The sequence below is a fragment of the Amblyomma maculatum genome, chromosome 7 (assembly GCF_055883805.1).
Source record: "Amblyomma maculatum isolate TAMU_Amacu chromosome 7, ASM5588380v1, whole genome shotgun sequence".
In the NCBI taxonomy this organism is placed as follows: Eukaryota; Metazoa; Arthropoda; class Arachnida; order Ixodida; family Ixodidae; genus Amblyomma; species Amblyomma maculatum.
In genome coordinates, this window is record NC_139350.1 from 60,299,027 (window position 1) to 60,325,756 (window position 26,730).

The window sequence follows — 26,730 nt, forward strand, 5'->3', positions numbered from 1 at the left end:
CCAGGTTACCCATATGTTATGGGTTGCTGAAGCTGACATTGCTTTTATGTCATATTTGTCTCCTGTGCCATTTTCCTTGTCTTGCCCAAGTTTTTAACACTTTATGACCACAATTTTAGTTGTGCCATTAACTTCTCTTGGCTGCTGCTACTTAACAGTCACTCCCAGATGTATCCAGCTGAGAGGGGATTGGATAGCAGTTGATACGTAAAGTGTGCAAGTAGATAAGCTTATCTGTAGCCTAGTAGCAAGTGAAGGTTGGGCATCCACACTAGCTGCATGCTGCCTGTCAGCATACTTCTAGTGTGCTACTCACAGGATGTTGCTAAGTCTTGCCAACTGTGCATCAAAGCTGCAGAAGGCGGGGCTTTGGAGCTATCCAGTGCTCCTTGTAAAACCCTTGCTCTTGGTTTAACGGTTCAAAATGAGGCAGTAAATGACAGTATTATTTGCCACTCGCGTCTAATTTTATTATACCAGACTACACATATATACCAGGTGTCCTAAATGAATGCAAGCAATTTTTAAAAAATCCTGATTGTCCTATCCTATTGAAGCCGGCTGAGGGTTGTCATGTCTCGACCTAGTCTAGATTATATCTCCTCTTGTTCTCAAGTATTAATTATTAAACTAATTAGCAAGCTGCTTAATTATTGCCGTGGGAAACATCTGTGCCAAAGTTGTAGGTCAACTTAACACCTGGCATCAGTGTTTGCGCCAAGGTACCGTATAAAGTAGGTTTATGTATCTCACCCAGTGCACATGCAGAGGGAAGAGCGCTTCAGAGAAATGTGGATTTTGTTCTCCAGGATGTGTTTTGGGTCACTCAGGTAACACCACTGTAATGCAGGAGCTTTTTGTTATTGCGTGATTTATCTTTGAAGGCCAGTAAAAAAAAACATGTTAACTGTAGCTTAATGCTGCAAGCAATTCGGTCAGCTGCTTTTCAAGACAGTCTACATGCATTGACACTTCATTCCTCAAGGCAGTATTGAAAAAATAAAAGCTAATTAGTCATTACTTACTAATCATCTTTAGAGAATGCAGTGCTGCAGACTAGGCCACATGGCTCAACAGCCTGTATTTAGCTTCACTGAGCTAGCACACCCACTCGTTTCTAAATGTTAGGAGTTCGGTTACATTTAGCTGGGGTGCCCAGTGTATATTGTCACATAGTCGTGATGGCAGCACAGCCTTCAGGAAAACAAAGAAGGTCTTCCCAAAAAAAAGAAAAAAAGGAAACTCCTTAATGGTTGACTTGCACTCTCAGAACAACAAAGCAGCTTTGCTTCGGCGATAGCAACAAGTATGCTTGGCGGTCATCGAACCATGTATGCTTGCTGCTGTCAGCAGTGCTCAATTTAAAGTCTATAAGGAAGTATCGAGATAGGTCCGTCAACGGTAAGTTGAACAGTTTGAAACAGTGTGGAAGCAGTCACGCATAGCTGGAATCATTGGAGATAAATCTTGGTGCATTTTAATCTACAAAGAAAATGATAAGGTCACACCTGGTGGCATTCAGCGTTTAAAGTTATCAAAACAAAGCTTTATGGCAGTTGTATGTAATGACTTCAGTCTTCATGTTTTCATTAAATGCTCCCCTTAAAAGGGCGCTGTGATGTTCTCCAGACCACAAATTCCAGCCGGCCTCAAGATTCTTTACACCTTCTCAATGCCCCAAAGCCCAATAATAATGGCGAACTCGTAGTGCCTAATATTTTAATCTGCTTAATTAATCAGCGTTTTGGCACCGATGTGAGCGACACACGACGGCAAAGTTCGTTTACTGATATGACGTTTCCTTCTCGCTTGGACGCTGCTTCACTGATTGGTTGAGCAAGCACTTTAGATTTTACATTCGAATATTCTTCAAGTTACAATGCAGGAAACAAATAAAAGGTGTTTTAATTCCACGTGTGTTCTTGAAGTGCTGTAAAGATAGGGACTTTAAACTCGGGTAAATGCAGTGTTATGAACAAGTGCGGTGAAGCGTCCGCTTGCTGTGATGATGGTGATGGTAGCTTTGCCCTTCGTAGCTGGTCGCCGCTGCCTTCTTACGCGGTGGATCCAAAAATAAAAAAAAAAGCACAGAGAAAAGAAGAAAAAAAAAGTCCGCCAATTCGCTGTCCAGGCTTTACGGTCACAAGTACAAAGGCCTCTCCCACAGGCTCCTCACATCTCAAGGCAGGTGACAACGTTCGGAGGTCGGCAGAATCGCTGGGCAATTAAAAATCATCCAAAAGCATGTGGCTGATCGTTTCTGCCGACACTCCAAAGATGGCACTAGTTGTGTCGAGATAGCTTGTGAAGCGCGCTCGCCACACTTGAGTCAGCAGCAAGATTCCGCCAGCAGGCCGCTGCCCAGGGAGTTGTCATATAGTCGTTTCCGGCAAATGACCTCCTTGCTGGTACTGTACAGGTACAGGGTAGGCTTCGCCTTAGCTCCTGTACGTCATTCCTCTGTCGCCGCATTTCGCACTCGTTCTAGAACTTTCGCACAAGTAACGCTCGAGTGAGCCATGGCAACAGCAGTGATGGACGCCGGTGGAACACCAAAAAGGTGACACAGATTTGCTGACTGTCGGGTCCACCTCGTAGGCACCCCCGTAAAGATGGTGTAGAGCAGCGTCTGGTGGGCTAGGCTATCTTTGGGTTGACTGAGAAGCCAGTCCTCATAGCACAGCTTCTTAGCAGCATTATTACCATGGTTACAATGCTGCCAAGAAAAGTGCGGCCAACAGTTTGAGTTGGACAGGCAACCCTGGTGGATAGGTTCCGATACATCAGCAGAAAGCTGCATTTGTCATAGGTTCCGCCCAAGTCGAGCGAAAAGGGAGAGGGGCTTCCTCTCACACCGGCTCAGATGCGCTGTTCTTTTTTTCTTGTACAGTAGAACCCCTTATAGTAAAGTCACGGGGACTGGCAAAAATCTTTACTATACCAGGGTCTTTACTATATCAGTGGTTGGTGATAACGTGGTCCTGAAGTTGGTGTTCGGTAACTAAATGGCTACTTACTGAACACGTCTTGTTGTTTAATGCAAAAAATACTCTCAAATTCCCTTCATCTCTCTTATCGTCTCTTCGTCCCATTTTTTCAGTTCTAAGATTTTGTGTTTACATCTTGTGTGATTACCTCTTAAGCATGAGGACAACATGGCTATAAATACAACTGAGTTTGATTTCACGTGAAAACCAAAGCCTGGCATGAATATGGCATTATCTTCTGCTGTTTCTGTTATTTAAAAGACAATGGATAAGAAATGCGCATGGCAGTCAAGTGCTGCAAAACCGCACATGACATGCCTCCAGTTCTTGCCACTGCTGCCTCGTGCTGCACAGTGCTGGGAATGTTCAGTCGTTTCTTCCCTTCCCTATATTTCGCTGCACTTTTACTCTCCTTTATTTCTGAACGGATTGTGCCGCCTTCTTTCCATGCTTGTAGACAGCTTTACTTTTTTTTTTCCTATGCGCTTCATGCTTTCCCTCAGGGCTTCAACGTTTACATAAAGCTGGCTTCACCTGAATACTACTAAGTCTAGTGGTAATGCCATTTAGAAGAACACTCTGCTTTTTTTTTTCTTTTTTTTGTCAGAAAGATTGCCTCGCGATTTTAGGTAGCACGTGTGTGGCGATGTCATTTCGTGAGAGGGCGCTGCTGCTGCCAGACACACTATACTATAACCGATTTTTATCAAAAATGTATTTACTATAAAAGGGGAAAAAATGTAGTCTATGGAAGTTGAACTGAGACTTCAGTTTCACTTTACTATATTCAAGTTTACTATAGCGAGGTTCTACTGTATTTAGAATTTTATAAACTGAATAATTCTCGTTTCCGTGTGCTGATTTTTGTAATTCTTTTTGAACTGACGTCGGCACGGTATAAAGAACCTAGAGGTTGGCTGGAATTAGCGGCCTGACGAACGTCACTGTGCCCCTTTAAGCATAAAGCAAGATGTGATGACATACATTTGGGTTCAATCCTTGCCACGGTAACCGTGCTTTGATAGAGGCAAAACACAAAGTGTCCATCTACAGTGGTGAGCAGCCTTGTCTAGAGCGTGCCGACGGTGCTCTGCGGAGCAAGTCAGTGCCATCTAATGTTAGACTGGGTTTCAGTTATGCGTCCCGTGCGCACGCGCGGCCAAAATAAAGCTGTGCTTGTTCGCGGGTTCTTGGCCTCATTTCCATTCAGTGATTGTGCTTCATTCCGCCAGGTACGCGCTTAATGATATGTAACAGCAGCCTGAAAATCAACACATTTCGCGCGAATCACGAAGCGGCTAGGCAAGTACAATGTGATATTGGGTGATCGCTCGGTTCAAATCAGTGGCAAGTGATAGCGAATGATCGCGCATTTCAAACAAACACCATAACAAAAAGTGCAAGAATTGGGCCTAGTTAGCTGTCTGGTGCCTGTTTTCATCCTGTGTGTATAAGGTTACGACTATGGACCATGCGTTGCAGGCATCTCATTTGATGGCGTGTTTTTGGGCCAGATTATAAGCTATAAGGGACACAGCATTTGGCATCCCTACAGATATAGGAACTTGAATTCCTTCACGATAAAGTACAGGGGTGGTGAGTGGTGTGTATTCAGGAACGCGCATTAATCCGCTATCAGTCGTGCTTGCTTGCCTGGCCGTCTCGTTACATTCGAGAAGTACGATGTCATCGCGACACTCTGGTGACCGTCACAACTTCCCAAATTAGGGTGCCTCAATGCGGAGAGCGGGCGCGCATCGAGGCACCCTATCACGGATGCAGGCAATGCGACCCTAGCGGCAAGAAAGGTACTCGCAAGGTGGGGGCTGGATGAGGAAGTGATGAGCAGGTATTCTTCTGATTTGCCGCGCATGCACACGGGACACATAGCTCAAACCCAGAGCCTAACGTTAGATGTCGCTGACTTGCTCCACAGAGCGCTGTCGGCGCGCTCTAGACAAGGCTGCTCACAACTGTACTAGGTGATGCCAATGCATGTTGAAGATCCCCAGGCAGTCAAAATTTTCTGGAGCCCTCCACTACGGTGTCCCTCATAGCCTGAGCTGCTTTGGGATGTTAAACACCTTAAACCCAACCACTTTGCTTTGGACCGACTGTATGCAGTGGAATTGAAGTTAGTTTCCCTTGCATGCAAGCTGTCATCTTAGTTAAGAAGTGCTGTTGTTCTTTTGTGTTCTTGCGTGTGTCGATAGTTCGTGCACCAGTAAAGCGGGGCTTGCAAGTGCAGGAAGTGCGTGATTTAATGTTATTCTGCAAATGTGCATCTTGCTTTGTGTTTACTATGCTTTGCCATTTTTGTTCGGTTCCTATTTGTCCGTGTGTTTGACTCGCTTGCGTGACCCACTAGTTGATACCAGTTGCTTCTCCTCTATTTTGTCTGTATTGATGCACAGTTTGTTTTTATGCAACAATTCTCTGTGTTTCCTCTTTTGTGGCATTGCAGGGTTTGGAGGAGGGCCTTGTTGGCTGCAAGAAGAATTCTCGCAAGCTCCTTATTGTGCCACCCTCTCATGGCTACGGGTCGAAAGGCTCGGGGACCACGATTCCACCAAACTCCGTTCTGGTGTACGATGTGACTGTCATCTCTGTCGGCAAGGTGTGTCATTTTGCCCTCTGTGGTCATTGCATGTAGGGCAGCACTTTGCTTGCATGGAAGCCTCACAACCCCACATGATTGAAACCATCCATCGTTCATTTGAATGTCTCCATAGTGATGCTTGCGGCTCTACCTGTCTCCGGCTTTTTCCCTATCTGTGCTCATGCGTTTTTATGCCAGAACCTCTCCATGTTTGGAGCAGTAGTGAAAGTGTATGGAGAGAATGCTGTTTGGTTCATAAATGGAAAAAAAAAAAAAAAAACAAAAGGAAATGAAACCTGATTTTGACACAAGTAGGAAGCGTGCATAGCTTTCTGTTTTTGTGTTCTTCAGTGCAGGCAGCTGATCAGTAGAATCAAACTAGGCTATCAACCCTCCTGTGGTGAAAACTGATTATGTACAAGATAACATTAGCTGATCTGGCATGGAAGAAGGCAACTCATTTTGAAGAATGGTATGCTGAGATAATGGAGTAAGACAAAAAGAGAACTTTGGTTCTTGATTCAGTTCTTTCCTTACCATGGGAAAACTGGCAATTCCAGAGTGGTGTGTAGAAAAATATATATGTACCCGTTAGTTTAAAAATGTGGGCTTATTGTAGTAAATCAAAGTGCAGCTAATAAAATCTTCTTTCTAATGACATGAAAAAAAAAATCGGATGTATATTTCTTACAGTTAAGCAAAAGTACTTGGCGAAATTTGAGCCACTCTACAAAAGTATGTATTATATTTATCCAGAAATAGAATTTTAAAAATGTAGAATGTACAGTCTTTGTCAAAAGTGTAGAGCCCAGGGGGTCTGCTTCTGAGCCACTTCGTGCGGCTGGCAATGCATTGCCAGTGTTCCGAATCCCTTGATGGTAAGAAGATTTTTTGCCCTACCCTCTCCAATAGGAATGGCTTCCACTAACGCTAAATCAGCGCCACTACACGGCTCAAAAGCAGACCCCCTGGGCTCTACACTTTTGACAAAGGCTGTACATTATATACATTACTGTGTTGGAAATAAGTATTTAGTGTTACAGGAGTCTTCACGCTAAGCTTTCAGATCAGTAAAAGCTAGTAGCTTGTGCAAAGCACTATGGGCCACTGAGAAGAGCTAAGGAAATGTCGACCACATTAAAGAGATAGCTCTATCCTCTTTGCTGCTGGTGGCAAGGAATTGTTCCAGAAACGTCCAGTACCTTAAGAATGGCCCAGAAAGCCTGAACGTCCTTAGCAATGGTGAAAACGCAAGGTATGAATAGGAACCTCTCGATTGTCTGTGCTGGGTGGAGGATTGATCACAAATCATATGAATCCATCTTCACCCTGTGGTCTTTATTGCACCTACAAAGCCAAGTGTCAGTACTGCATAGCTTGAGAACAGTGCCATTGCTACGCAGGGTCATTGCTATGCAAAGGTGCCACCTTGGATGCTATGCCCTCTGTGATAGTTTCATGATGAGAGGTTTCCTGGGAAATTTAAATATACTTCGATGAAAAAAACTTGATCTGGAACTGAAACATGGTTCTTTTTCAATGCACTGGATGTTGCTGAAAAGTGGGCTTGATAATATCTTGCAGGCCGCTTCATGCCATCAGTAAAATGGATCCAATTAGAATAGAGACAGCAAGGAAAGGGAATCACTTGTAATTAGATATCTTATTGGTGCATACGGTGCTTGCTTTCTTTGACAAAATGTTTCTAGGGCTAGTTGGCTTGGCATGGGCAATGCACACACAGAGGCAGGTGAGAGTGCACAAGTGACAGGACAGTGCACTGACCAGCAACTGATTCTTTGCTTATGTGTGTCGCTTAATGAACTCACCCAACAACCAAAGCAATGGTCAGTGAAAGGAAGGGAGTGAACAGAAAAAGGTGGTCACTAAACACACGTTGTGTTGGGCAAAGAAGGCATATCATTTGATGAGGAGTTCCCGGCCTTTGATATACTCTGCCCAAGGGGGCCAACGAAAGGGCTCTTAATGCAGCCACTAAAAATTCTAGATTTCATTGGGTTCATTTATCTTCGTTGTTGTGCTAAATATTAAGGCCCCACTTCATGGGGCGTACAAGCGGCGCGCCTAAGTGCACGAACGTATGCTTGAGTCTGTCTACGCATGTGTGAGGTGCCAGGCGCAAGCTGAGGCGCGTGCAGACCACGTCAAATATTTCTGTAGTGCTCGCTGCGCGCTCGCGCTAGTGGCGAAAGAGGCTCATCCGTTTCTGGCTCGCGTGCACCAATTAGAGGATGCAGTTCTCACGACTTGTGGAACTGCCTTTCGCGCCATCTCTGCAATCTGTTTGCTTTTGTTTTGACATCGGTGCTGCGGTACATAGAGATGTGCGCACAGTCGACCGATACAGTAGTGCTTGCACCAGAAATGTTCCATGGAGATGCATACTTTTTCCAGTCTTGTCAGGGCTTGCACTGGGCGCATAGGCGCCTCGCTCGTGTGTCCCTCATGTGCCGCATGGAGCGGAGCCTTTACGCTGGTGTTTGCAAGTTCTGATATGCGTTCACAACCTCTGCAGTGAAATTGGAAAGTGAGAGGCAAAATAAAGATCTTCTGCCTAAAATATTTGCTCTAATGAATCGAATGTTAAGGTGTATTAATGTAAGTGTATACCTGATCAGAACTAACCCGAAATTGTCCATTTCTGGCCTTTTATGAGACCCAGAGTCTGAAAATGAAAAGAAAAAAGTTGCCATTCAGTGCTTTCTGTGACCTGTTTCTTTTATTCAAATATAGCCCAAGTCAGCAGCCAAGGACAGCACTCCGCGGTCTTCCACCCCTGTCTCTGTTCCAGCTGGGGATGCTGACAAAAGAGAAGCAAGGAGCTCTTCACACGGGTTAGCTGTGCTTTTTTTTTTTCTATACTTACACTGTATTCTTAAGAAAGACACAGCTTTCAAGTCACAAAAAGTGTGCCAAAAAATATATATATACATATATTCAAATTTGAGGCATCTGCTCGTATGATTGTTTTTTTATGCTCTGACAATGTTTTGTTGCAGAAATTTCCCGGTAATAAGGGAAAACATTTTGTCATCTGCAGTGGTGCATGCTGTGTGCTTTGATACAGTAGAAAGCTGACATTTTTCAAGCTAAAAGCAAAAGTAGCCAATTGTGACGAATGGTGAGAAGGCCTCTGTGGGCTCCTGTGAGTGAATTTATTGCAGAGGGGGTCACAGACATGCACCCGAGCTCTTAGGCTCTACAAGCTGACCATCCGCAGAATGTGGCTTGATCAGATGTCAACCAGCTCAAAAAGGACACTGTGCACAAAAAGAAGAAGAAATGCTGCTTTCAAAATTACTCCAAGGGCTACAAACATAATGCCTTCAGAAGTAAACATGATAGTCAACTTTGAATACCTTTTTTCCCAGTATTGCTCCCCATGCAGTGGCTGAAAGGGTAGAGTGAGTAACTGGTTTATGTATGTAACAGATTTTTTTCAACAAAAAGCTGCAACAACCACTAGATGAGAAGTAGTGCCAAAGTATGAAAATGAACCGGCCAGCTCTTCCTCTGCCAATGAGATGTGTTTTTCCTTTGTGAGCATTTTTATTTGCTGGGTCTTCAAAAGAACTACAGCTGTTGAAGAGAATGCCAAAAGCGTGCTGACCGTTAGTACATTTTGTGATGTGATGAAGCAGTTTACTGTAGATTTCTACCTGAAGCACTCAGCTTGGTTGCTTTTTTTTTTTTCTGTTTGTTCATTGGCAGATTACTGATATGCAAATTATTTGAATGCTGAGAAAATAACACGGTGCTACCACTGTAACAGACAAGTACTGGAGATGAGCTGTGGACTGATGACATCACCAGCATGGTCTGCTAGACCTCAGTATTTGTCTGTCTGTGCTGGTGCCATGTTTTGTCATGCTTAAAGTTAGCAAACAGCCCAGCTTTCCACGCTGTACAGTTCTGGGCCCACACATCCTATCTTGAATTCATACATGTAACTGTTGTACCTTCTCATTTTTCTTTTATTGTTGCAATGTTCTAACCCTGCCCTGTGAATGGCTTTAGATTTCATCACACTTATTATGAAGGCCTTTTCGCATGCATCCTTTACCATAAAGGATATTAAGCAAATTTTTTTGACACTAGTAATTAGAGGCATGCCTTTGAGTGGCCGTGTAAATCTGTCAAGGGAGGCTGGAGGGAAGGTCATTAGGGTGATTAACGGGAGGTGCACTGGGCCAGAAATTCTCATTTGCCTAAAATTGGGGCATTGGGGGAGCTTACCAACCTCATCGTTGGTGGTCGTTGTACGCTTTAGGTGGCCAGTCCGTAATGGCACCGCTGTTGTGTGTAGGTGTTCTGACAATGTTTCTCATGGTGCGGCATACAGTAGCTATTTTGGTTTTCGCATGCAGCTGTCCCTTCCTCGTTAAAGTAACAGCTCCATTTGACTGTTTTCCTTAGTAAAAATTGATGCAACGGCTATTTCTGGCTACTTAGTTTGGTGAGCAACGAAAGCGCTTATTGCCTGGAAATTTGTAGTTAAAAATTTTCTTGCATCTTGATTCGAGCTTGTGTGGTCATGGTAAATAAGGACACCGCCATCATTGTTTAGAAATTAATAGCGGTGTAACCTAGTGTTCGCGATCTATTTGTGCTCGAAAAACTGTCCTGATGCACTGCAGTTTTCTTGCGGAAATTAAATGGCTGGTGATGGCAATGCCTGGTTTGATATTTCTCGACATTTTCTAGCTTGTAAAAGCTTTATTTTCAATGAAAGCAGCACCTTGATTATTAGAACGTGGCGATCTGTTGATACCTGCAGACTCCCCGCAGGGGGCACCTGTTAAAGCAGGTGTTTGTGTGTACTATGTGATACCATGGACATCGAGCACCCACGTTTAGCCGTACGGGGCATCGCCTTGTCTGGGGAAAAGGGGATCCTGGTGGTTGAGCCGATGCCAAGTGTTTGGACCTTTAAGGCCCCTCGGCGGAGGCAACACACCACTTTGGCCCACGCTTCCCATAGACAGCACCTCCGGGCTGACCCACCCGGGGGAAATCGGCAGTTGCCTCTTCCTGTCCTCCCCTCCATCTTTCACTTTCCTATCTTCTTCCCTACAACTCTCCTGTCCTCTACTCTCTTCTTGGTTTTTCCTTACTTCCCGGCGGCAAGGGTTAACCTTGCGTGGAGTAACAACCCGGTGTTGCCCCATATTAGATTATAGTTATGGTGTACAGCTGGCGGAGGCGGGACTTGTTCGCAGTTTCCTGTCCCGTCCCCTTGTTGGGCTCTGTGGTGGGTGGCTGGCACCGTGGCCGAACAGCATATTTTTTTTATGGCATCCTCAGCAAAACCAAATGATCGCCTTAAAAATAGGCGGACCGATGTAACAACCGAATTCTTTTCCCCAAAACAAGAAATCTTCCCCAAGTACCATGTAATCCACTGTGAAAACACTGGTAAACATGCCCGGATAATTTCACCTTTTGTAGTGTCAAAGTCTCTAACAAACATCCTAGGCCCCAGATGTAAAGTAAGCAAACTGGCCAGCGGGGATCTCTTGCTCGAACTCCAAAGCAGAGACCAGTATACAAATCTTCATAAGTCACAGCCCACAGTTTGCTGAACACTATTCAAGGTGTGATCTCAGAGAAGGATTTCCTGTCTCTCACTGAAGAACTACTAGAAGGCCTTTCTGAACAAAATGTAATCAGAGTGCACAGAATAAAAAAAAAAAAGACAACCAAGATGTGCCGACAAAGCACATAGTCCTAACCTTCAATTCCAGCAAGCTTCCTGACTCCATAGAAGTAGGCTATATCAAAGTAGACATCCGATCCTACATCCTTAACCCTATGCGTTGCTTCAACTGCCAAAAGTTTGGTCATGGCTCCCAGAGCTGCCATGGCTGACAAACGTGCCAAATGTGCTTCAAATGACCACAAATCCGAGGAGTGTGATGCCACACTACACTGCGCAAACTGTGCTGGTGGATACGCCGCATACTCGCGGTCATGTCCCTCTTGGAAGAAGGAAAAGGACATAATAGCAATAAAAGTAAAGGAAAATCTAACATTTAAAGAGGCACATAAGCGTTATCTTGTTGCACAGGGCACATTTGTTTTCACTGCTAAACCAAACTATTCCAATGTTGTGGAGTGTGGGGTCGGCGCACCACAACAGGACCTGGCCTCTGCCCAGGCACAGCCTAGGGCAGGACCATCCCGCTCCAGGCAGGAACAGCAAGAGCTGTCCTGCCATTGCAGAAACAGGGCCCGCCAGCCTCTCAGGTGGCAGCCCACACGGCTTCCCCCCAACAGGAGAAGCCAGAAACCCCCACATCCGCGTCTCATTCGCGGACCTCCATTGCCTCCAAGCAGGCAATGGATGCAACCCCTCTTTCGCCACTGCTGCAGAGGCGGAATAGCTCTCTCGAACGAAAAAAAAAGAGAGAAAAACATAACTGGACCAGACAAACCACGAACTTAAGTTTTCTTTTTTTAATCAAATCACCATAACTTGTTAAACATGGCGTTCCTCATTCAGTGGAACTTTCATGGATTTCTTCAAAACTACAGCGACATAAAAGATCTTTTAGGCTCACTTTCCCCAGTATCATTATGTAATACAGGAGACAAACTTAGGATCCCAACAAAAAGGTGTTATGAAAAACTATAAAGTCTTTCAGTGCGACCGAGAGCAGTCAGGAAGGCTCTCTGGAGGCGTTGCAATTGCTGTCATGAAAGATGTTGCAACTAGCAAAATTAGCCGAAAAACCAAATTCGAAGCCGTGGCTGTAACCGTCGTTCAGTTTATAACATTAACAATATGCTCTTTGTATCTACCACCACATTTAACCATAACCCTTGCTGACTTGGAAGAATTTCTGCAACAGTTTCCAGAACCATATCTCACAGTTCGTGATTTAAATGCCCACTCAACATTTTGGGGAAGTGAACTAACCGATACTAGAGGTCGTATTCTAGAATATTTTATTTTATGTAACAACATCTGGGGGGGCCTTCTAAACACGGGAAAGAAACGTACTGCTCGCCAAGCTACGGAAAAATGAGCTGCTTAGACCTATTTTTCTGTTCACCCTCCATTTTCAGCTATTTTAAATGGGATGTTCTAGACAACCCTTACGGGAGTGATCACCTGCTTGTGGTTATTAGCCTTTTATCCGCCCCAACAATCATTTCTACTAAACCACGCCATTGGAAACTGCACCTGGCAGACTGGTCATTGTTTAAATCAGAAGCCCGTCTGAAGGAAATATATTCAGATAGCCTCAGTGTGGATGAACTCAGTGATACTTTCACATCCTGTATTCTTGCTGCCGCGCATCTTGCCATTCCTCAGAGTTCGGGAGCGGTAAGAAAAAATAAATATTGGTACACACAAGAAAGCAGGGCAGCAAAGAAAGAACAAAATAAGGCATGGGGCGTCTTTCGTAGATACCCAACATACGAAAATCTAATCATATTTAAAAAGGCCAGAGCTAAAGCTTGGCATATCTGTCGTAGCTTTGAAAAAACATCCTGGCAAAATTACATATCCTCAATAAATAGTTTAGTCACATCCAAAAAAATTTGGGAGCAGGTAAATAAACTAAATGGCACCTACTCTCCCTTCACTCTTCCCCTGCTGACAGCCCCAGGTGTACAAACCAGTATGGAGGAGCAAGCTAATATATTAGGGGAACATTTTTCCACAATTTCAAGTTCCACACACTACACTAAATCTTTCTTAAAGCACAAAACAACTGCTGAAAAACACAAGCGGAGGCCAATACGAGGAGTACAATAGCCTAATCACAATTCAGGAATTAAAAAGTGTTTTATCTGCAGGTAAACAAACTGCACCCGGCCCTGATCGAATATATTATAAAATGCTCGCCAATCTATCCGAATGTTCAAAAGAAGCACTTCTCAAATTTTTTGACAAAATATGGATTGGCGGAATACTCCCAGAGGCTTGGAAGAAGGCGATAATTGTACCATTCCTAAAGCCAGGAAAACCACCGACATTCCCAAGCAGGTATAGGCTTATTGCCCTCACCAGCTGCCTAGCCAAATCTTTTGAAAGCATTCTCAACATCAGAATAATGTTTACTCTTGAATCTTGCGAACTTTTAGACATCAACCAATGCGGTTTTAGAAAAACATGTTCTACAACAGACCATCTGGTTCGCCTCGAAAACACAGTCAGAGAGGCTTTTATACACAAGCAACACTGCCTCACCGTTTTCTGTGACCTAGACAAAGCGTGCTACACAACCTGGAGGTTTGGGATCCTACGTGACCTAGTAGACTTAGGGATCCGTGGCCGAATGCTGAAAGTTCTGAATGATTTTCTATCCAAACGCACATTCCAGGTGCGTCTAGGTACTACACTGTCAAAAACATTTACCCAAGAAAATGGTGTTCCGAAGGGATGTATTTTAAGCACAACGCTCTTTATAGTTAAAATGACTTCCACTTCCAAAGTAATACCAAAATCTTTTATGTACTCAGTCTACGTCGACGATCTTCAAATAGCTTGCACCTCCTCAAACGTAGCAACATGTGAGAGGCAAGTGCAGCTAACTATTAATAAGCTAGTGACATGGGCAGACAAAAATGGATTTCAGTTTTCTCCACAGAAAACAGCGGCAGTTATGTTTTTGCTCAGACACGGAATACAAACTGACCCCACTCTGCACCTGAACGAGACCGAATTACCAGTTAAAAATGAGCACAAATTCCTGGGGATAACTTTTGACTGAAAACTCACTTTTTTGTCGCATATCAATACTCTTAAAATGAAAGCTACCAAATCCCTAAATACACTCAAGGTCCTTTCAAGAAAACACTGGGGGTCCGATAGAACATGCATTTTGAGCATTTATGACTCTGTTGTACTGTCTTGTTTGGATTACGGTTGTGTAGTGTACGGGTCTGCAAGAGCGTCATACCAAAAAGGACTGGACCCTGTGCACAACCTGGGTTTGGGTCTCTCATCTGGTGCATATAGAACCTCTCCCATAAACAGTCTCTATGTTGAAACAAATGAGCCCTCCCTCGAATACAGAAGAGCCATGCTTACATTTTCATATCTCCTCAAAATACGCTCATTACCAAAACATATATGCTACCCTCTTGTTACAAAGTGCAGCTCCAGAGTGTTTTTCAACAATTGACGCCAGTTAATCAAACCCTTGCTACTCCGATTCGAGGATAAATGCCGAGAACTGGGAATACTAAATTCCCTCCCTGATATTAAATCAAGGCACGATCCACTACCACCATGGTACAGCCCCCCCATTGTTTGTGATTTCACACTGACTCAGTTTTTTTTTGTAAGCTGAAAACACCACATGAACATATTTTGCAAGGATTCTTAGCTCTTAAAGAAAGGTACTCAAACTGCACACAGTTTTATACAGATGGCTCCAAGACAATCAAGCATGTTGGAAGTGCAGTAGTTGAAGGAAAATGGGAGAAAATAGTAAGACTACCTCAGTGTGCGAGCATTTTTACTGCTGAGTGTTACGCACTTGCTACGGCAGTAAGAAAAATAGCCAATTGGAACATCACAAATAGTATTATTTACACAGACTGAAGTGTTTTAGCAGCCCTTCACCACAAAAACGCAGTTGCTCCACTACTTGGAGACATCATACATAATATATCAGCAGCCTCTGCTCAAGGACATAACATTTTGTTGGGTCCCAAGTCATGTCGGCGTTGGAGGCAATGAGAGAGCAGACGTTTGCACTGCTCAAGCCCATGACAAACAGATCAAGAACATAAATACAGTCGAACCCGGATATATCGAACTCGAAGGGAAAAGCGAAATAGTTCGATATATCGGTAATTCGATATACAAAAATCGGCTTGCGACGGCACATACGATGCGAAAAAATGATACCGTATTTGTCGCGTAATCAACCCACTCGCATAATGAACCCACCCTCCACTTTTGCACCGAGAATTTTGAAAAAACAAAAAAAAAATGCGTTAAAATCAGCTTGCTCACATGCAAGTGATTGAGTGATCTCAGCGACAGCGGCAGGGCAAAAAATTTCCAACTTGTTGGAACTGCGTCCCTCTCGCCACTCGAGCCATCGCGGCAGCTCAAAACAAGGTTTCTGTGTCGCTGCGGCAGAAATCGTGAGCGTTTTTGCTTGCATGTTGATGGCGCACGCCACTCCGTTTCGGTCGTCTCATCCACAGCTCATTTCTTGGCAGCGTGCCAAGATGCTGCGCAGCGATAGCATCACAGCGTGTTTATCATCTTTTGATAGCTCCTGTGGTGGCGGGGAGCGAACTTGGCAGAGTGCCCATGATGGCTTGATTGCACAAGCCTGGTTCGATTTATCACGCCGTGCTTGTGCTTGGGGCGTGCGTAGTTCACTGCCACAAAATCATTAGCTGCAAATACTGTTTGAAGCAAAGAATGCTAAAAGCCGGTGTCGTGATCACAGCTGACCGCATGCTTTCGTTGATTCATATATGCAATGGATAAACGACTCCCGCAATAAAAAAAAAAAAACTGCCGCTTCTTAACGTCCGCAGCCGCTATATCTTACACTACGCTGCGCTTACAGCACAACTATAAGAATGGACGAATCTCGCAAAAAGAAAAAACAAAACAAAAGATATCTGCTGTCGCGCGCTGAGAGTTCACAACCCACACTGGAGAAAGCGTCCGACGTTCTGTCTGAAGATGGCGCTGGCTGAGCTGGCTTGGCGCATGCGCAACGCGTGCTACTGTGAACGAAGGCCAGGAGTGAGGAAGGAGAGATAGCTTGGCAAAAGAATGGGCACACCCTTCCGCTTCGCTCTACCGCGTTTTCCCCCTCTCGTTCCCACCGGTTTTCTCCGGTTCATTCACACACACGGCTTGCAAACGTCGCGTGCTGGCACATCGGAAACGAATGGGCGCGGTGCTGCCCTAGACCAGTTGTCGCTGAACTGTCCCGTCATTCCTTCCGCGCGGGCTTGAAAACGTCACTTGGCAAACGGCCGAGGGGGATGCAATCGTCTTTGGGAAGGCATACTTTCGAGTGCGTGGTGTGGAGTTCGATATATCGAACAACTGGTGAAATTGAGTTCGATATATGACGCGGCTTTCCTATACTTTTACATGGGATTTTCAAAGGGATATTCCGTGAGTTTTATATAACTAAACTTCGATATATCTGGGTTCGACTGTATTCCATACAGAGACTGCATGGCGCTAGTGCGCTGTAAACTAAAGGAGAAATGGCAGTCGTCATGGTGTAGCGAGTTAAATAACAAACTGCGGTTGGTGAAGCCGATTTTGGGGGAATGGAAATCATGTCATCATCAAGAACGTTTCATAGAAGTGATTTTATGCAGACTCCGCATTGGCCATACACACTTGACGCATAATATTTGTTGAGAAAAGAAAAACTATTGTGTCAAGAATGTGGAGAGGAACTCGCCATAAAGCATGTTTTATTTTCGTGCACAGGACTTGAAACACAAAGGAAAAAGTATTTTACTAGTCTTTACAATGAGCGCATTCCGTTCCATCCAGCATTGATTTTAGGTGAAAATGGTCCTGTTGATCTGTCATGCGTTTTTAGCTTTCTAAAGGAAGCAAATGCTTTAAAGAAACAGTAGAATGAATACATATACTCCACTAAACTCAAGATACAACCTTGTGCCTGGCGCATGATAGCCTGAGCCGCTTATGCGCCACTAAACCCAATACAATACAATAGAATACAATGATACCTGCAGACTAGTTTGTTCTTGGTGTCAAGTTAAAGACGCAGTGCTGTGCCATTTGTGTGGCAGTTTGTTCTGGCCATTAATCTCCTTTCTGCAGCTGGCTTTTGTTGCTGCTGTCTTCTTTCTGCTGCTTGTTTTTATGAAGTCTCATCATAGTCTTTTGTTTTCATGCAAGCAAATGTGTGGAACAACTGCACCCCACGTCAGTTCTGTTCAGTGCCTATGCTGAGTCATTGTACCCAAAGAAATTGTCCGATTGTGTGCAGCTGCAACGTTTTGTTGATGTGCATGTATTAACCGGTAAAGTCCCCGACCATCGCAGTTCAGTTTGTACTGAAGCTAAATGTTAGACAGCCATGTTGGGACTGCTTTGCGCATTAAAAAAACTGAGTTAACTAAAACGTGTACAAAGCCTGCTTTCGTTGTTTTCATTGTTGCCTGAGTGTTAGGTTTTGCCACAAAGCTCTCGTAATTCCTGTTTTGACTAAATCCAAAGCATTGCCCATTCAGTAGCATCAAGAGCATATGTTTAATTGTATTGAAATTGGGCAAGAAAAGGAACGGTGGAGTAGCGTAGGTGAAAAGGGTGCTTCTCTTTTTTAATTTTCAGTATGTCAGCCTTCTCGACACCTGAAATGATATGAACAGTTACTTGATGCTTTCCTTCTTGTCCCTTCCATTATAGTTAAGCCAAGAACGGTTACAGGCTTTCTTTCTCTCTCTCCTCAAAGCAGCAGTGTGGATGAACCGGCTCGTTCACGAGCACCTTCGGCACCGCCGGACTGGTCCGTGCAGCAGCCGCCCACTGCTCCGCCTGCAGCTCCAGGGGCCACAGCGAGTTTTGGCGAGAGTGACAAAGCCCGACTGCTTTCTCGCATGGCAAAGATAGGCGCCCAGATGCTGCCCATGCCTGGAGCTGTGCCCGCACAGCCTAGCAGTGACTCCGAAGTGGAGGTGATTTCACACTGTGGTGGAGATCATTAGCTGTGCATTGCATTTCTTGTGACAGATAACTGTTATTTTTTTATTGGAAACGTTTATATACCATGGCGGATGACACTGGCACTTAGTAAAGGACCATGACATATTTCGCAGTTAATTCTTGTCATTCATACCAGCACTAAGCAGACCAGGCTTATGCCATTGTGACGCATATTGACAACAAGAAAGGTGCGCAAGGCATGCTGCTGCTGCAGGGGTGGGACAGCTACGCCATTTGTACCATTTTGATGTGAAAGCAATTTTCTGCGCCATGCTCTGCCAAAGGCATCATATTGACCCAAACTGCACCAGCTTGCGCCAAAGGGTCAGGCAGGCGTGACACGAATCTTTTTTTTTTTTTTTTTTTTTTTTGCCTGGTGGCATGCCGCAGCTCCCAGAGGTTTCAGAAGAACATTTTGGAATGATGTGGGATAGCTATTGCTATTCCATTCGCAACGCTCTTATTGTATATGTTCGGTCAATGTGAATGTTCGGAAATTATGGGATTTTTTTTGTGTCTGAGCTTGCGGCCAGTCCAACGCGGATTCCAAACAGTGTTCACTGGGTGCAATATTTCACAACGGTCAGCATCAGTTAACTGGCTCATCTTTTGTGGAATCGACATGTTCGGTAATGCTAGTTAGGCAAGAAAGCAATGCTCTGATGGTATCGAGAGCCAGCACAGTGGCATCAGTGGATGTAATGTGGTTCAGCGCGCGGCCCGTAGGTACAGCATTTGGCCATGGCGCAATGAATGAGTGAAAGCGAATGATCAAGAAGGCAAACGGGTACCAATGCTGCAATCATTTCTGATCACTGTACCATGAGAGACGCGTCACCTGCTGAACACGTCTTGGCGCAACACCGCAGAATGGACAAAGCACGTACGCATGTGGCCACGTCGTATATCTTTGTGTTGACAGCTAAATTCTGAAGAAGTTTTGTAAAATCTTGTCAATTCGACCCTCGCTAATTCGGAGTAGAAGTGTAGTCCACTGCACTGTATCACTCTATTCCACTGTATCACTGCATTCTTTGCATGCTGACGTGTGTTTTCTAAATTTGGGTTCAGGATTTTGCACCTGCAACATGCTCAGCATAAGCTGAGCAGCGTTTACAGAATAAGTTTCTTGAGGTTTTATTGCCGAGTTCGGATAAAGCACTGCAGAGAAAACGATAAATACTATTTAATATTATATACATAAGCTCCTTCAGAGTATTTCTTCTTCATTTGCTAGTCACTGACAACTTATCCGGCTGCTGTTGTGTTCTTCCTCTTCTGATTCCCACCACCCCTCTGCTCGAGAGCACCTCTAACACAAGTGGCACTACACTGGCTGGCCATGGACGCGTAGATGGAAAGGGCTACTAATGTCTGGAGCGAAGTGCCTGTGTAGTAAATAGATCCAGGCTAGAAGAAGAGAAAAAGATTGTTGCACAGTATGAAAGGGCACTGCACAAGGGTTGAGGGGGAGCTTGGCCAGCGTTTCAACAAAGGGTCTTGTCTTCGTGTGGGCCCAGGCGAAAGCAAGTCCCCTTGTCGAAACGTTGGCTCAGCTTACGAACTGAGGCTCCCCATCAACGCTTGTGCAGTGCTCTTTCTCACTGTGTAGTAAATGGGCTCAACTAGAGGTACAGTGCCCAGAAGGCAGCAGCATTCATTGTGAACAAGTTTGCACAACGTACGATCAGAGTTTCATCTTGCCACTGGAGGTTAAAATAAATGCCTCTGTTCCATCTGCATCATTTGTTGTTTGGAATGTGGGCAGCTGTGCATATCATGGAGGGTGCTGTCAGTGAATCTATTCTCACTGTGGTTCTTGACCTCCAGGATGAGCGGCCACCACCAGTTCAGCAGGTTCCAACGACAGTGCCTTTGCCGCAGCCTGCTGTAAGGGAAGGTTCCCCCAAGCCAGTAGTGAAGCCACGGAGCTTTTCACAGCAGTCTTCTGGAGACACCATTTCGCAGCCCACTCCGATTCAGCCTGCAATGCGACCCATGGTCAGCACTTATGGCCCAGGTTAGCACGAGTGTTCTGTTCTATAGGCATCAGCACAATAATCGCCTCAGAGTTGGCCAGGTTCAGTTTAAGGGCCAGCTTGCTTGCATGTTCTTGAAGGAGGTGGTCGCTTACCGCTCGCCTCACTGCCTACCCAATATCAAAGAAGTCCTTGGGTGCTTGGTCAAACTTTTCGTTTCAAACCAGCTATTATGGCTCTCTTGAACTTGTTTTTGCAGTGGCACTGTTGTAGAAGGAACTGGTTGCTGTTCCGTCTGTAAATGCATTTTCTTTCCAATTAGAAACATTTACCAGCTTTTCTCATGTCTTCATTCTTGCGCCACTGCGACAACTTCCTTATTCCTCTAAATTGAGTAGCCATTGTTTAGCAAGCACAGGGATGAATGCAGTCAACGACCGAATTTTCGGACGCCCAAATTTTCGGACATGCCCGATATTTCGGACGTCTTCGCGGCACTGCCACGAGCCCCATAGAATCAATGTACTATAAGGGCATTTGAAATTTCGGACGCTCGAACCCTCCGCCATCCAATTTTTCTGACTTTTTGACACGACGGAAGGTCTGAAACTGCAGTTGCGTCATACAAAGCCGCCATTTTAGCTATCTCCCAGTCTGCGTACCATGTTACAGCTTTGAACAACCCGTACCTAGCTGTCACACACCGATTTGGTCTGGTCACTCTGGCTATATTCACCAGCACCTCTTCCGGAGTTTCCGGAAGTGCCATCGACGCTGCGACCGTTTCGCCTTTCCGTTGCGCAGACTCTTCGCAGACCACATGGTGTTTCGCTAAGCTGGTGCATGGTTTTGCCATGTGCTACGTATTGTGTCAAGTGTGCTCTGCGACGCTAGGCCTAGGTGCTTCGACACTTCGCAACAAGAGGATTTTGCTTGCCCGCGATGGCCCCCACTTCGTCCGTGTCGTCCTCGCCGATGGCATCGAAGCATGGAAAACAGTACCGTTGGTTAATGAAGGAAAAGAAAGCCGCCATTATTAAACAAGTAATGAGCAGACGATCACAGGCTGACGTGGGTAAGGAGTTTGGCATTTCCAAGCAAACAGCCTCGGATTTTCTCATGAACAAGGGTAAGATCCTGGAAGCGGCCGAAAAACCATCTGTTGCCAAAAAAAAAAAAATGCAAGCCAAGGTGTTCACCCAAAGCTTGAGGAAGCCCTCGTCGTTTGGCTTAATTGCGGCGTCTTGAAAGAAAAAGCGAAAACTCTCACGTTTCAAATGGGCATTGACGATTTTAAGTTTAGTGATGGGTGACTGAGAAACTTTAAACATCGGAATGACCTCAAGTTCAAGAAGGTGTGTGGTGAGAGCGGCGCCGTCGACAATGCAGTTATTGAGGGGCATCGCTGCCAGTGTTGTGCGAAGCCAACAAAAAGGCATGGGTCACTCAGCAGTTGTTAAAGAATTACGTCCGCAGTGTAAGGAAGAAGATGATACAGCACCGAAGCTAACGACGATGAAGACGCTGATCAGCTGGCGTGCACACTGAAAGCTCGGACCGTCTTGTTCGGACTATATTGTGCCTCGCTCTACGATCTCCTTGTGTCACCGGTCGCCGTCTCCAGTCCTCCGAATAACTCCCAATAAACCCCTCTTCAATATATATATATATATATATAATATATATATATATATATGCCTCGCTCTACAATCGCCTTGTGTCACCGGTCGCCGTCTCCAGTCCTCCGAATAACTCCAATAAACCCCTCTTCAATATATATGCACAAGGCGATCGTAGAGAGAGGCACAATATCGTCCGAACAAGACGGTCCGAGCTCTCAGTGCGCGCGCCAGCTGATCGGCGTCTTCATCGTCGTTAGCTTCGGCGCTGTATCATCTTCTTCCTTACAGCAGGTTGAACAGGAAGTTTGAACTTCAGAACAGACATGTCGTGCTCTTTGTTGACAACTGCGCCGCTCATGGTCACATCAAGAATTTGAAGGCTGTACAGCTGGAGTTCATGCCGCCCAACACGACTGCAATTCTCCAACCGATGGACCAAGGCGTCATCCATAATCTGAAACTTTTGTACCGTTCACGGTGTTGTGTGCAGAAAGCGGCAAAGGCCACGACGTTGACCTTCGGTCTGCTGTTGGAATGCTTGCGAACGCAGTGAAGACAGTGAAGGAAGACACGATTTGCAATTGTTTTCGCCACGCGGGCTTTGCACTCACCAGAGGCAGCAGACTTGCCTGAATGTGACGTGATTGACATGTGCCCACCCATGGATGATGCGATCAACGACCTCCGCTCTGCTGGGATTTCCATACCGACGGAAATAACTTTTGAACAGTTTGTCGACGCTGACAACGAGCTCGACTTCTGTGCAGAACTGACCGATGAGGAGCTAGTCCGTCAGGTTGTGGAGGATTCGGAAGAATCCGATGTAGAGAATGAGGAGCCGTCTGCACCGCCTACGCGCGCCGAGTTGACGCGAGCATTGCTCACGCTTTCATCGGTGTACAGCGCTGACATGACTCTTGCTCAGATCGAGGCGAATATGATCGCATGGAAGCGGAATGCCGTCCAAACAAGGTTCGACAAGTTCTTTGACACTGAAACAGTAACGCCGGCTGCCGTGACGACACGTGCATAATAAACAGGCTGTCGGCTGCATTGAGTTTCTGAACGGCTCTTTTTCATGCTTTGGTGTTTCGGAAGCCTAATACCTCATCCTTGACTGTTTTGATCCAAGAAATATGTGTAAAATGGTGCGTCTTTTTCATGCATTCATTTTTTCGGACATTTTTGCATTCCCCAGAGGGTCCGAAAAATTGGTCTGTTTGGCAGGCAGAGGACCAATTTTTTTCTTTGATTGTTAATGAGCTGTTTCCATCCTACCCATTTAGGATCGTGCACCCCGCCGGGGTGGTGGTTACAGCGCTCGACTACTGTTCCCAAGGTTGCGGGATCGAATCCCGGCCTCGGCGGCCGCTAGACGTCCGTGTACTGTGCGATGTCAGTGCATGTTAAAGAACCCCAGGTAGTCGAAATTTCCGGAGTTTTCCACTACGGCGTCTCTCATAGCCTGAGTTGCTTTGGGACGTTAAACCCCACAAACCAAACCAAACTTATTTAGGTGCCCAAACATCAACTTCATCTTTATGTTCCCCTTATCTCGCCACTAAACTGTTCTTCACATCTACTGCTACTCCCCACTTAATCTCTACTCCTGCCATTTGTTGTTTACTGGGGCAGTCAGCATCCCAGCATAGTTTTCTGCCCTCTTTAAGAAAACTAAAACTCCCTCCCCCATCTTACCACTGAAGTTTGATGAGTAATAGGAGTGATGGTAGGATCTCTATTGTTCAAAATGAGTGTCTCCGACAGCATTCAGAGATGGGTCATCCATGGGCATCAGACATTTTTGAAGGAGCCTCTTTTGAAGGTTTCAAAGCTAACACAAACTTTGGGAGGGGAGGGTGGCAGTGTTTAGGGTTTTTTTTTTTTAGGAAATTGGGTATCTTAACCCAAAAGGTGAGTGAGCAGTAATTTCAGGAGTATGGGAGTGCTTTCTCTTGGAACTTTGTGGTAGCTGCCGTATTGTTTCGCCTCATATCAGGGCCTGGTGTTGAACACAGTCCCAGCAAAACTATAGACCGTTTACAGCGAGTAGTTCAACTCTTTTGCAACAGGTGGTGCCACTAGGACGACCATCATTGTTTACCTTCGGAACGCACCGGTGCGCAGTGCGGACTGCTGTTGTGCATCTTGCGTAAGAATACCAGCTGACATTTAAACAGCGCTGCTTTGATGCAGGTGTCATCTGTATAGTCAAGTATTCTGCGAGGAAGTAGAGCTAATGACCTTGTTTTTTACTGGCGGAAGAACAGACGATGCTTTCTACATAAGGTGCACATCATGGCCTAAGCTACTGTTTTTCTTGGAGATGTATCACGAGTTCATGTCCCTTTCTGGGACAAGAAAGCACCTGTGAATTGTAGAGAAAGGCTATACATCATGCACCAGCTCATTTTAGCACCGGCAGAAGCCATGGGAATGCGAGAACGACCCTGACGTTTTCTGAGGAATTGTATATTGCGTCTTTGCACTGCTGCCGCGTTATTTTCGCAGGACATTACGAGGTACCTTGACGTTGCTATTAATGTCTATGCAGTTATAAGAATTGATTATGTAGAGAAGGAAAGTCAGTGTGGGCATGTCAGTGAATCTGCTTACTTTAATTAGGTACTGTTCCCAAGGATATGCGGGATCCAATATCGGCCTCGGCGGCTGGTTTTCGATGGAGCCGAAAACCCAGGAGTCCGTGTGCTTTGCGATATCAGTGCACATTAAAGAACCCCAAGAGTGTGGGAATTTCTGTGGTCCTCCACTCACAGCCTGAGTCGCTTTGGGGCGTTAAACCTCACAAACAAAACCAAACTTTAATTAGACAAGCACTGCTGCAATACATGTAATGACTGCTGCTTTTATAAAACTATTGCACAGGCCAATGATGAAATTTACCATGATAAGATTTTTTATATCCCCACTTGTTTGGGCTGCCTACTGTGGGTTCTGAATTCCGGTGCAGTTTCAGTCACCTTCGCCCGAGCGCAGGTGAACGCCACTGAGCGCCTGATGCGGCCTTCAAGCAGCGTAATAGTCTTTTGAAGCAAGGACGTTTACAGGATTTAAAATTATACCTTATCAATTGTCGGGGATTACACGTGCGTCGATATTGAGCAGTGAATATTGTGCACAATGTTAAAGAAACATTCATAACGCGTCTCAGCCAGCACGGTCTGAACATGCATTCGCCCTGTGCGCAAGAAAATAAAAAAAAAAGTTTGAGGGGTAAATCAGTTTAATCTATTCAGTTTTACAGAAAATCCCGTTTTCCACAAAGAGCGCTAGAGAGAGAATTGATTAAAAAAAAGCGAGTCGACGGCTGATGCGTTTGTCGAAACGTTCTAGCCAATGCGGACAGTTAGGAGGACGCAATAAATGAACTACATGATTAAATTAATCATTTTTTAGCACCTACACATACTATAGGCATTCACATGAAGTTTTTTGGATGTCTACAAGCTCGTTGTCCTCAGCGATAGCGAGTACGATGCACCGTGCAGCTGAGTACCAGTGCGCCGGAAGCCGTCAAACCAGAAGGCCGGCGATGGCGGAAGGGTCACATGATCAAATATGGCAGCGCCCATGCGCTCGCGCTGCAACGGGTCTATACCATGTGGGGTCTTGTGGCTTAGATGGGCCTTGGCCACTTGGATTACCTTGCAGGCAAATGGCAAGTACTGGTCTTCTTACTGGCATGTGCTGACTGCATCAAGCCTCAACATCTAGTTTTTAATGTCACCATTGTGGGGGCCAGCTAAGGGTCTGACGCCATCTCTTTTTCTCAGATATATCAGGGCCTTCGTAAAATGGTGACAAACTCCTGGCTGTTGGGGGTGTAGGATGCAGTTCAGTTAGCACAGGCAGAGTTATAGAAATACTTGGCCCAAATAACTTTCTGTATGCAGTCAAATCTCAATTAACAAATTAGCAAAAAATTATTCGTTACGTTGAAATATTGTATTGAAGAATCTACGATTATAAGCCAGTGGTCAAACCTAGGTATGAAAATTACGTGAAGTAATACAAGCAAAACCCCAAATGAAAATGTTGCTCTAACTCCAGAGCTGATTTATTTGAAGAAATCAATCATTTTCTTCTGCCGCATGCAGCAAACACTACTGCGCACTACATTACACCACTACAGCACATACACCTTCCACTTTGCATAACACCTCATCGGGCACGTGATTGCACCGAGCGATGAAAGCGCGGACTTTGTCCATGTGCAAAAAACATCAGAGTTCTATATGGCCTCATCTTCAGTGCTCCCTGTAGTTTGAAAATCTTCTCTCGGTCTTTCAAAACGATCGCGGTGGTCGACAGGGAAATGGTAGCTGTCTGCAGAGGCCGATTCGCTTTTTCCCTGCGTCGATTTCTTGCAGTGAAAGCTGCATTCCTATCTTCTTAGCACTTCGCTGGCTGCAATCACCGGCAGATTTCGCACAAACTTGGCAATAAGATAACCCCCGAGAAAAAAAAAAAAAAAGAAGTACCGTTCCACACGCGCGATTGGCGAAGGAAACACAACACATAAAGAAATAGGCAGGCAGCTAGGCCTTCTGTATATTGCGTAATAAACCACAGCTTTGGGGGGGTGCTAGAAGCTGTCACTAGATATGCTAGATATAGATATGCACGGGCCATACACACAGAAACTGCTTTTTTTTTTCCACGCGAGATTTGTGAGCTGTGGCACTGTTAATTTTAGCCGAATTCGTTGTTTCTAGATTATAGAAGAAAAAAATAAAATATGGACATTATTCTGAAATATACGTTAATTTGAAATTCAGAATTCTGAAATAGTTTTACATTGAAAACATAAGAAATCTGC

The 26,730-nt window shown here is 45.1% G+C and overlaps 1 protein-coding gene across 2 annotated transcripts in view; it reads left to right on the forward strand.

Annotated features, from left to right (window-relative positions):
• LOC146183534 (FK506-binding protein 15-like) overlaps positions 1 to 26,730 on the forward strand; it is a 138,827-nt gene that overhangs the window by 17,859 nt on the left and 94,238 nt on the right. For both annotated transcript variants that reach the window (XM_084609128.1, XM_084609130.1), the window contains exons 9-12: positions 5,452 to 5,604; positions 8,341 to 8,441; positions 18,042 to 18,261; positions 20,120 to 20,309. In XM_084609128.1, coding sequence (XP_084465254.1) covers positions 5,452 to 5,604; positions 8,341 to 8,441; positions 18,042 to 18,261; positions 20,120 to 20,309 — 664 coding nt within the window. The remainder of the gene's footprint in view (positions 1 to 5,451; positions 5,605 to 8,340; positions 8,442 to 18,041; positions 18,262 to 20,119; positions 20,310 to 26,730) is intronic.